Here is a 12443-nt window from a genome sequence, read left to right as displayed (position 1 = left end):
CCTAATAAGGTAATATTTTCAGTTCATGGTTAAAAACTAACATTTAAACTCTTGAATTATGGTGATAAATGATTACCTCATAAGGTAATATTTTCAGTTCATGGTTAAAAACTAACATTCAAATTGTTGAATTATGGTGATAAATGATTACCTAATAAGGTAATATTTTCAGTTCATGGTTAAAAACTAACATTTAAACTCTTGAATTATGGTGATAAATGATTACCTCATAAGGTAATATTTTCAGTTCATGGTTAAAACTAACATTCAAATTGTTGAATTATGGTGATAAATGATTACCTAATAAGGTAATATTTTCAGTTCATGGTTAAAACTAACATTTAAACTCTTGAATTATGGTGATAAATGATTACCTCATAAGGTAATATTTTCAGTTCATGGTTAAAAACTAACATTCAAATTGTTGAATTATGGTGATAAATGATTACCTAATAAGGTAATATTTTCAGTTCATGGTTAAAAACTAACATTTAAACTCTTGAATTATGGTGATAAATGATTACCTCATAAGGTAATATTTTCAGTTCATGGTTAAAAACTAACATTCAAATTGTTGAATTATGGTGATAAATGATTACCTGATAAGGTAATATTTTCAGTTCATGGTTAAAAACTAACATTTAAACTCTTGAATTATGGTGATAAATGATTACCTCATAAGGTAATATTTTTAGTTCATGGTTAAAAACTAACATTTAAACTCTTGAATTATGGTGATAAATGATAACCTAATAAGGTAATATTTTCAGTTCATGGTTAAAACTAACATTTAAACTCTTGAATTATGGTGATAAATGATTACCTCATAAGGTAATATTTTTAGTTCATGGTTAAAAACTAACATTTAAACTCTTGAATTATGGTGATAAATGATAACCTAATAAGGTAATATTTTCAGTTCATGGTTAAAAACTAACATTTAAACTCTTGAATTATGGTGATAAATGGTTACCTCATAAGGTAATATTTTCAGTTCATGGTTAAAAACTAACATTCAAATTGTTGAATTATGGTGATAAATGATTACCTTATAAGGTAATATTTTCAGTTCATGGTTAAAAACTAACATTTAAACTCTTGAATTATGGTGATAAATGGTTACCTAATAAGGTAATATTTTCAGTTCATGGTTAAAAACTAACATTTAAACTCTTGAATTATGGTTGATAAATGATTACCTCATAAGGTAATATTTTTAGTTACTATTTCAGATAAGTCGAGTCGTATGTGATATTTCGTGCATCCTGAACGTGAATGAACTTGTGTGGCATACTCGACAACTGTTTGTTTTTGTATTCTAATCCACGAGTTGAGTTTAATACACCAACTTAGGTCTACCCGTATTTCATTAGTTAGTGCTGTTTCCTTTGACACATATACGAGGGTTAGTGTCACTTACCGCTTCTTACAGGTGGAACAGAGTAACGCAATTCCCAATACGCCACCTAGGAAAATGACACTGCTCAGGGCAATAATGGCGACTTCTGTGGTTCCCATGTGGCTGATCTTTTGTTGGACAGATACTCCCTCTATCTTCTGGATACGGAACTGAGACAAGCCTTCTCTGATGGCGTCCGATTTCTTGATAAAAATTCTGTTGTGAAAAAGATGGAATACATTCGGTTTGATCTCAAACATAAGTATCTGAGTTTGGAACTCCGAATTTTAGTGTCGTAAGACTAAAGCTGAACCACCAGGGGGCAGGAAATTACAAAACCATTGAAAAAGAGAAACATTTATTTAAAGAAGAGGAAAATCTCAATAGCCGCGGTTGTAATTAGACATCAAATCAGCCAAAAGATAAAGTTATGAGTTAAAAAGTGTTTACTTTAAATGAAAAAAGACAAAAACAACCAGCTCAGAGACATTCTATCAGCTGATGTGCCGCGCCTAAATATCGGCACCATTATAAACTATGAGTTATCTTCTTCAAGTAGTTCAGAAGCTGTCCTTTCATAGAAGATTCAGTACTCTATATTTCTGTACCATACAAATTTAGCGCTTTGTATACGTGCGTTTTAAATTAAAGTCGCACTTTTTATTTTACAATATTTGTCATCGATTACAACTAACAGCAGTTTAAAGTAACTATTGTTCGCTATACTATTGTTTATAGCAATACCAAACCACTGAACAAAGTGGATGTTTGTTTTTTTTATTATCTCATAACGATTTTCAACAAAGACAATGACTTACTTTAACAGTTGATCCGTGTTTATTATTTTATTCGTTTCTCTTTCAACTCCGTAAAGAAAAAGATCCGTTCTATGAATGGAAAAACACAAAACAGATTAATTAACACCTCTGGTATTCATACCTTCAGATTAAGTAACACCTCTGGTATTCATACCTTCAGATTAAGTAACACCTCTGATATTCATAGCTTCAGATTAAGTAACACCCCTGGTATTCATACCTTCAGATTAAGTAACAACTCTGGTATTCATACCTTCAGATTAAGTAACACCTCTGATATTCATAGCTTCAGATTAAGTAACACCTCTAGTATTCATACCTTCAGATTAAGTAACACCTCTGGTATTCATACCTTCAGATTAAGTAACACCTCTGGTATTCATACCTTCAGATTAAGTAACACCTCTGGTATTCATACCTTCAGATTAAGTAACACCTCTGATATTCATACCTTCAGATATTCATACCTTCAGATTAAGTAACACCTCTGATATTCATAGCTTCAGATTAAGTAACACCTCTGGTATTCATACCTTCAGATTAAGTAACACCTCTGATATTCATAGCTTCAGATTAATTAACACCTCTGGTATTCATACCTTCAGATTAAGTAACACCTCTGGTATTCATACCTTCAGATTAAGTAACACCTCTGGTATTCATAGCTTCAGATTAATTAACACCTCTGATATTCATAGCTTCAGATTAATTAACACCTCTGGTATTCATACCTTCAGATTAAGTAACACCTCTAGTATTCATACCTTCAGATTAAGTAACACCTCTGGTATTCATACCTTCAGATTAAGTAACACCTCTGGTATTCATACCTTTAGATTAAGTAACACCTCTAGTATTCATACCTTCAGATTAAGTAACACCTCTGATATTCATACCTTCAGATTAAGTAACACCTCTGGTATTCATACCTTCAGATTAAGTAACACCTCTGGTATTCATACCTTCGGATTAAGTAACACCTCTAGTATTCATACCTTCAGATTAAGTAACACCTCTGGTATTCATACCTTCAGATTAAGTAACACCTCTAGTATTCATACCTTCAGATTAAGTAACACCTCTGGTATTCATACCTTCAGATTAAGTAACACCTCTGGTATTCATACCTTCGGATTAAGTAATACCTCTAGTATTCATAGTTTCAGATTAAGTAACACCTCTGGTATTCATACCTTCAGATTAAGTAACACCTCTGGTATTCATACCTTCAGATTAAGTAACACCTCTAGTATTCATACCTTCAGATTAAGTAACACCTCTGGTATTCATACCTTCAGATTAAGTAACACCTCTGGTATTCATACCTTCAGATTAAGTAACACCTCTGATATTCATAGTTTCAGATTAAGTAACACCTCTGGTATTCATACCTTCAGATTAAGTAACACCTCTGGTATTCATACCTTCAGATTAAGTAACACCTCTGGTATTCATACCTTCAGATTAAGTAACACCTCTGGTATTCATACCTTCAGATTAAGTAACACCTCTGGTATTCATACCTTCAGATTAAGTAACACCTCTGGTATTCATACCTTCAGATTAAGTAACACCTCTGATATTCATAGTTTCAGATTAAGTAACACCTCTGATATTCATAGCTTCAGATTAATTAACACCTCTGGTATTCATACCTTCAGGTTAAGTAACACCTCTGATATTCATAGATTCAGATTAATTAACACCTCTGATATTCATAGCTTCAGATTAATTAACACCTCTGATATTCATAGCTTCAGATTAATTAACACCTCTGATATTCATAGCTTCAAAATAAAATAATTACACCATTAATCTAAGGCAACAGTTTAAATCAGGAAGAAAGGAGTAGTTAGGATTGTGTTTTAGAAACTTGACGAATGTTAAAATAACAAAAAATTTCACTTGATTACATTATATCAATAACACCGTTTCTCCAACAAATATCCTACACAGTAACCTTCCCTGACAAATCTACTTTGTTTACACAATATGTGTTTAGATCATTTTGCATTGAAAAACATTAAATTCACAATACGGTTATTAAGGATTCTAGTTGTTTTCAAACAAGTTATGTTGGTCATTGTTGGTTACTAAGAGAATCTAGTTTCCAAACAAGTTATGTTGGTCATTGTTGGTTACTAAGAGAATCTAGTTTCCAAACAAGTTAGGTTGGTCATTGTTGGTTACTAAGAGAATCTAGTTTCCAAACAAGTTAGGTTGGTCATTGTTGGTTCCTAAGAGAATCTAGTTTCCAAACAAGTTATGTTGGTCATTGTTGGTTACTAAGAGAATCTAGTTTCAAACAAGTTAGGTTGGACATTGCTGGTTACTAAGAGAATCTAGTTTCCAAACAAGTTAGGTTGGACATTGTTGGTTACTAAGAGAATCTAGTTTCCAAACAAGTTAGGTTGGACATTGTTGGTTACTAAGAGAATCTAGTTTCCAAACAAGTTAGGTTGAACATTGTTGGTTACTAAGAGAATCTAGTTTCCAAACAAGTTAGGTTGGTCATTGTTGGTTACTAAGATAATCTAGTTTCCAAACAAGTTAGGTTGGACATTGCTGGTTACTAAGAGAATCTAGTTTCCAAACAAGTTAGGTTGGACATTGCTGGTTACTAAGAGAATCTAGTTTCCAAACAAGCTAGGTTGGACATTGTTGGTTACTAAGAGAATCTAGTTTTCACACAAGTTAGGTTGGTCATTGTTGGTTACTAAGAGAATCTAGTTTTCACACAAGTTAGGTTGGACATTAATCGATCACAACTAAATTTTATATTTCACTAAAAATCTACCACTCTTTTACCCACTTTCTCCCGCGGATTTATAGTTCTAATAGATTACGATGTCATTCAGAATGATTAATTGTTTGAATGTAATTTATTTTTTTATAAATACTGGAGTAAACTTATTTCAGCCATCGTTTGTTTGAAATGAAGCTCTGAGCTACACAGTGGGCTAACTGTGCCCCGCCCGCCACGGGTATCGGGGCCAGAATTTTAGTGCTATAAGACTGTAGGCCTGCGGCTGAGCCAATGAGGGAGAGGGTGCCAATAGTTCTGTTGATGTATTGTCAAACAAAATCTACACGACGGGCTAGGCTCGTATTTTAAAGTTTCTTATAGCTTTCTCTCTGAATGAAACATACAACAAAAAATCACAAACGTTATCCCTTAAAAACAAACATCGACTTACCGTTCTGGATCTTCATTCTGTCCCTGGTGGTGGGATTGAAGTTTGGACATTTGTATTCTGTAGCCAGTAGCGTTTGACAGGTAACTGTTGGTAACAAAATGATACAATCACGTCAGTCAAACGAATGAAAGTTTGACTCTGAACACACAGATCACACTTCTTTAGGTAAAAACGTTTTTACATCGTGTTAAGCCTAATTTCCTTCTGTATTTTTCTGAACTAAAACAGAGATGATAAACAACGAACGTGTTTAAAATATAACCAAACAATCCCGGATTCTACCATTTAACGTCTTTTTAAAAGAGCACTGCTGCCTCTCTCATAGCAAAATAAGAAAGTGGAATGGTGCTTTAGCAAGGTCAAAGGTTAAACTTCAACAGCCCCATAATTAACACGACAATACAACCAAAATCAGCATATCTATATTTACAGAATATACATTGTTAAACAATCGAAACATTGTAATCTGCGAGAGAATTATATTGATATACATTGTTTACTGTTGTTAAGAATACCTGGAGGACATGACAAGTGTTTGGAGGCAGATCCCTACTTTTAATACCATACATTTCGGTTATAACGTGCACCAAACATTAAAGGGTTGGGGGTCGGGGGCTCATGAAGAAAAAGAAGCTTTTAAATCTTGATAATTATTAATTAAAAAGTAAATAGATAAATACTGCGTTATTCCTAATCTTTCATATATAAAAGTTTTAACAGTTGTGAGCATGAAACACTTTAATTTTAGATAAAACGTCACTCCTGGATGCGACGGAAAGGGCTTAAACTACCCCCCCCCTGTGGACGTTATTATTAAGATTTGTATTTGATCTATTGCAGTAGATTTACGTTTGTCTACGGTTATCAGAAACAGGAGAAGATAAAATAAACAAAGTATCATATTGTTGTTGGTTAGACACTCCTGTCCGAGAATAATTTAGTTAGGACTATATCTTAGGGATACTTACAGCGCCCTCTCAAATTTTATATTTTAGATTTTGTTTTACAACGAATAGTTGTTGCGTTGCTTGGTGTTAATATCGAAATGAATAATTAAACAGAATTATACAAATATGATTTTTTTTGTAATCATCCACTGGGCTATTTTGTTGTTGGTAACCAGAAAGTTACACAATGGACTCTTTGTGTCATGCTCTCCACTGGTATCAAAACTCTATTTTTATCGTTTCAAACTTTCAGACTTCCCTCTTGATGGCTCAACGTTAATGTATAAAATAACACCTCATGGAATTATGGTTTGTTTGTTTCTTTTACAGCGCAAAACCATGCTGAGCCATCTGCTGTGTACATTGCGAGGAATCGAACCCCTGACTTTAAAGTTGTAAGTCCGTCAACGTACCTCTGACCTACCAGGCCACTTAAAGTGTGGTCCCTTATGTCAAATATACCAGTTGGTAACGTGCAACGTCTACTTATTAAACTTTTATTTAATACTAGTAATCTTACCCTAGAACCTTCTCTATATTCTGTTCCATCACCAGAGGGCGCGTATGGCAGACAATCACGATCAGTTTAGTTTCAGGTAAAACATACACCTAGAGAAATAAACACCGATTACGCAATAAATGTGTGTTAATTTTTATAACTACTTATCAGATTACTGTATAGTAAAGAAATAAACTTACACACTGTTTTAAATGTGTAAAACAAAGAGTCAAGTTGTAAGAAAAAAAATAATTAGTGATTAAAACATCTATAATGGGCATTAGCCTACTAAGATGTGATTAAAAATATGGGTCATACCTGAAATACCATACCTAAACTCAGAATCATGGCAACAATTACCATGTGAGTACACAGTCAAATACATTTCATATCCAACTGTATTGACCCACCTACAAGAAAAACACGCACAAGTGAAATAATCGAAGCTGGAATATTTCCCTTCTAAACAAATATGTAAAACTATAAACTGGATATTTCGTTACTTCCGTAATGAATCTATCGAGAGATGTGCGTTACGACAAAGATTTGGAAGCATATAAAGAGAACATCATACGAACTACATGTTCCGACAGAATATAGGTCAGTGATGTCGAGAAACCCACCTGTAGAGAAATTTATATGTAAAACGGCTCGTTTGGTTTGAGAAAATATTTTACATAGAAGAGCGAACAACGTTTCGACCTTCTTCGGTCATCGTCAGGTTCATGAAGAAAGAGGTAACTGACCGGAAGCTAACCACATGTTTGGAAGAGGTTGTGTAACTGAGTGTTGGAGTGTAGAGGGCGGTGTTAGATGTTTGAATATATAATAATTCTATTATATTTATATTTAATATAGGTATAAAGGCGTTCCTTTATATTGGTTTATTTTGGGTTTAAGTTGTTGTATAAGTAAGGCTTCTTTAATTTTGCGTTTGTTTATGTTTGTTTCTTTATTTAGTATTTGAGTGTTTTCTATGGTTATGTTGTGTTTATTTGATTTGCAGTGTTCATGACTGAAGGTGACTTTTTATGTTCTTTGAATCTGGTTTCCATTTTTCTACTTCTTTCTCCAATATAGAAGTCGTGGCAGTTATCACATTGTATTTTATAAATAATGTTGGTGTGGTGTTTGTCAGTGTAGTTTTTACATAGTATTGACCTCAGTTTTGTGCCTGGTTTTTGAATAAATTTGGTATTGACTGGAATGTTTTATTGTGAACCTGACGATGACCGAAGAAGGTCGAAACGTTGTTCGCTCTTCTATGTAAAATATTTTCTCAACCCAAACGAGCCGTTTTTACATATATAATATAGATTTGTCTTCTTCTAACTATATGGTATGTATTATTATGTTTACAGATCGTTGTATCCTATATATAAACATCTCCAAGCCTAATGTGCTTTTCTACACAAACATTACAGAGCTGCTCTAATTTCTCATTACGTGAAGTATATTAAAACTTGACGGATGTTTGGTACGTTAGCAGACGTTAGAGATTCGTGTAGAACACAGACCTGTGATGGTTTTGTATTCATGAAATATTTACATGTTCTACAGTAACTCCTGTACGCTGAATCCGAAAATGATATCCATTTTTCTCCATCACGTACAGATATTTCATAAGACGTCACATGAACTTGTACAAAATAAATCATTTTCATTGAAATTGGATCACATTTTGTTATGTTTAAAACACTGACAACCTTTTGCTGTAAATGTCTCTAGACCAATCACGACGTGAGAATCTAATCGAATGTTCTAGAACTCCGACGTATCAAATATTATACTGGAAAATGTTCCTTGTGGAAAAAGAATATTTTAATCAATTTTTTTTCTCCGAGACTTGTAAAAACTTCTTACGTGATAGAAAAAAATATTATTTGCGAAATCTGAATTATGGAAAATCGGATATTAAATCTAAAATTATTTTTTAATAAAATTTAAGTTCGCAGACCGTGTAATTGATAATTTTTCTTCTCTTTCAAGTAAAGGGAAAAACTAAATATATATTTCAAAAATTTAAATGGACATAACGACACCTCTATAAATTAGGGATAAAGATACTTATTAAATAAACATAACCACACCTCTATAAATTAGGGATAAAGGTACATATTAAATAAACATAACCACACCTCTATAAATTAGGGATAAAGATACTTATTAAACAAACATAACCACACCTCTATAAATTAGGGATAAAGATACTTATTAAATAAACATAACCACACCTCTATAAATTAGGGATAAAGGTACTTATTAAATAAACATAACCACACCTCTATAAATTATGGATAAAGGTACATATTAAATAAACATAACCACACCTCTATAAATTAGGGATAAAGATACTTATTAAACAAACATAACCACACCTCTATAAATTAGGGATAAAGATACTTATTAAATAAACATAACCACACCTCTATAAATTAGGGATAAAGGTACTTATTAAATAAACATAACCACACCTCTATAAATTAGGGATAAAGATACTTATTAAATGGACATAACCACACCTCTATAAATTAGGGATAAAGATACTTATAAAATAAACATAACCACACCTCTATAAATTAGGGATAAAGATACTTATTAAATAAACATAACCACACCTCTATAAATTAGGGATAAAGGTACTTATTAAATAAACATAACCACACCTCTATAAATTAGGGATAAAGATACTTATTAAATAAACATAACCACACCTCTATAAATTAGGGATAAAGGTACTTATTAAAATGGACATAACCACAATTAGGGGTAAAGGTACTTATTAAATAGACATAACCACAATTAGGGATAAAGGTACTTATTAAATGGACATAACCACAATTAGGGATAAAGGTACTTTATAAAATGCCATGTCTAAATGATCGATGGCATTTCTTAACCTCGTATTTTTACCAATGACATTTCTAGCTTTTATGTGTGTTTGTTTTACGATTAGTTAAAAATGTATACAATGGGTTATCTGTGTTATGCCCACGACAAGTATCGAAACCTGATATAACTATAAGATACAAATTCTCAACCAGCTTGGATGTAAAACTTACGATGACGTGGGTTAAGGCAGAACGCCCCGTTTCACTGGCTTCTCTGTCTGTAGCCTTTACATGAAACTGAAACTCCCTTCCACTGTCCAGTGAAAACGTCATCATTGACCTGATGACTCCTGTGAGAGGGTCGATGTGAAACTTTGATGAAGAATCTCTATCTTCCTGGATGATCTGGTAGCGGATGGCCGCATTATAACCTTTATCCACATCACTAGCCTAAAGAAAAGTGAATCATATTAATTTTATTTCTCTGTGACGTGTACATAAAAACTCACTGCTCAGTGTATTAGACGACAACTGTTATTTTTAGATCGATTTTTAACCAATAAAAGAACTAATTTACGTCTTCTTTACGGGTAACAAGCCAGCTTTGCTTATACATTACAATTCCTTTACGGGCAATATTATAAATTGTAATTTCCTAATACAATAAAAAGTTGACAAATCTAACCACAGTGCAGCGTTATTCATACAGTATCACCTTGAATGATACGACCAATCATAATGAATAATAGTTCCCTATATTCATACAGTATCACCTTGAATGATACGACCAGTCATAATGAATAATAGTTCCCTATATTCATACAGTATCACCTTGAATGATACGACCAATCGTAATGAATAATAGTTCCCTATATTCATACAGTATCACCTTGAATGATACGACCAATCATAATGAATAATAGTTCCCTATATAGCATAACATTACGTATTATTTACACCAACTAGTGTATTTTGTCATATTTATTACTGTTGTCAGTTCCATTAATCAGAACCATTCTGTGAGCTGTTATGCTGTGGTTACAATGTTACCAGTTTACGATTTTTAGCCGCGGCATAACGGCTCATAAAATCGTTCCAAGTTTTGTTACTATTTCACGTACAAACGTTTGGCTCATAACTCTGTCATCTCTTGACCGATGTGAGGTTTAATTATAGTTTTGGATTCATAATGTTAAACCTTTTCGACTGATGTATTCGATAACGTTCAATATTTCTAATTCTGCCTAAAATAACTTCAATTTGAGGGTAGGCTGGTAGAGACCCTAATGAGTGGTGAAATTGAACAGTGTATAAGCGCGCCTCACACAAAAATATAACTCTTCCTTTTAATAAGTAATTAATTACCTTTACTTGTGCAATTTCAAAGCCATACACTGCCTCGAGTGGTACAACAGCCACAATAGGATGGATTCCATTTTGAAAAACAGGAGAGTTGTCGTTTTCGTCTCCAACTGACACTAGGACCAGAGTCTCGTCGTAAGCTAAATAATAGGATTCTAACTGACGAACTCCAACTGTTGAGGGAAACAGGAACATGAATGTATTTTCTACAATAATTAAACTGTGTTATTCAAATAACATAACATAGAATGACTTAATGGTGACAAATATAATACCACTGCATCGACTACGATTTAACTACAGCAGAACACTGAAATTCAGGGTTCGACCTTCACCATGTAGATAGCAAATCGTGTAATTTTGTGATAAAGTAAGAAACAAAATTATTTGCTTAAAGATGTTATGCATATTTATAAAGTTTATAAAATTACGTATTAAGTGAAGTTTTAAACATATAAGGAAATCAAATATAAGTTTAAATATTTTATGAGTGTGCCAGTACTGTTTGTTTGTTTGCTTTTTAATTTCGCGCAAAGGTACACGAGGAATATTTGCACTAGCCGTCCCTAATTTAGCAGTGTAAGACTGAGGGGAAGGCAGCTAGTCATCACCACCCATTGCCAACTATTGGGCTACTCTTTTTACCAACGAATAGTGGGATTGACCATCACATTATACCGTCCCAACAACTGAAAAGGCAAGCACGTTTGGTGTGAGGGGGATTCGAACCCGCGATCCTCACATGACCTGGCCGTGCCGGGCCCATGTCAGTACTGTCATCTGTATTTTTTGTTACTATATTATCTACAATTTTGAAACTATCAGGTCATCCCTTAAGTAATGTTCGATCTTAGGTTAAAAACAAAGAAGAAGAGAAAGGATTTCAAATGCTTTTAATTTTATTTAATCAATAATGTGTGTTCCATTATTATTAATTACTTTCTGCCAACAATTCACAAACTTTTGAATGTCACTTCTATAAAATTCTTGGGGTTTGGAGGAAAAGAATGTAGAGATGGTAGTTTTGACATCTTCATGTGTTCCAAGCTGTTTACCATCAAGATAGTTCTGTAAACTTCACAATAGATGATAATCAGATGGGACAAGATCTGGAGAATAAGGAGGATGTGGAAGTTTTCCCAGTTTATATCTTCAATCTTTACAGATGTGATCCTTACTGTATGGGGCTGTACATTATCCTGGTGTAACACAACATGCTGTATGGGGCTGTACATTATTCTGGTGTAACACAACATACTGTATGGGGCTGTACATTATCCTGGTGTAACACAACATACTGTGTGGGGCTGTACATTATCCTGGTGTAACACAACATGCTGTATGGGGCTGTACATTATCCTGGTGTAACACAACATACTGTATGGGGCTG

General features: G+C 33.3%; 1 protein-coding gene across 1 annotated transcript in view; it reads right to left on the bottom strand.

The window, feature by feature from the left end:
• Nucleotides 1-12443, bottom strand: part of LOC143235758 (protocadherin Fat 3-like) — a 247269-nt gene that overhangs the window by 24180 nt on the left and 210646 nt on the right. The window contains 6 exon segments of the mRNA XM_076473962.1: nucleotides 1421-1615; nucleotides 2218-2286; nucleotides 5415-5498; nucleotides 6882-6970; nucleotides 9923-10141; nucleotides 11057-11226. Of these exon segments, the coding sequence (XP_076330077.1) occupies nucleotides 1421-1615; nucleotides 2218-2286; nucleotides 5415-5498; nucleotides 6882-6970; nucleotides 9923-10141; nucleotides 11057-11226 (826 nt within the window).

Source organism: Tachypleus tridentatus, chromosome 12 (assembly GCF_004210375.1).
Source record: "Tachypleus tridentatus isolate NWPU-2018 chromosome 12, ASM421037v1, whole genome shotgun sequence".
Lineage (NCBI taxonomy): Eukaryota > Metazoa > Arthropoda > Merostomata > Xiphosura > Limulidae > Tachypleus > Tachypleus tridentatus.
This window is presented reverse-complemented; position numbering and strand designations above follow the sequence as displayed.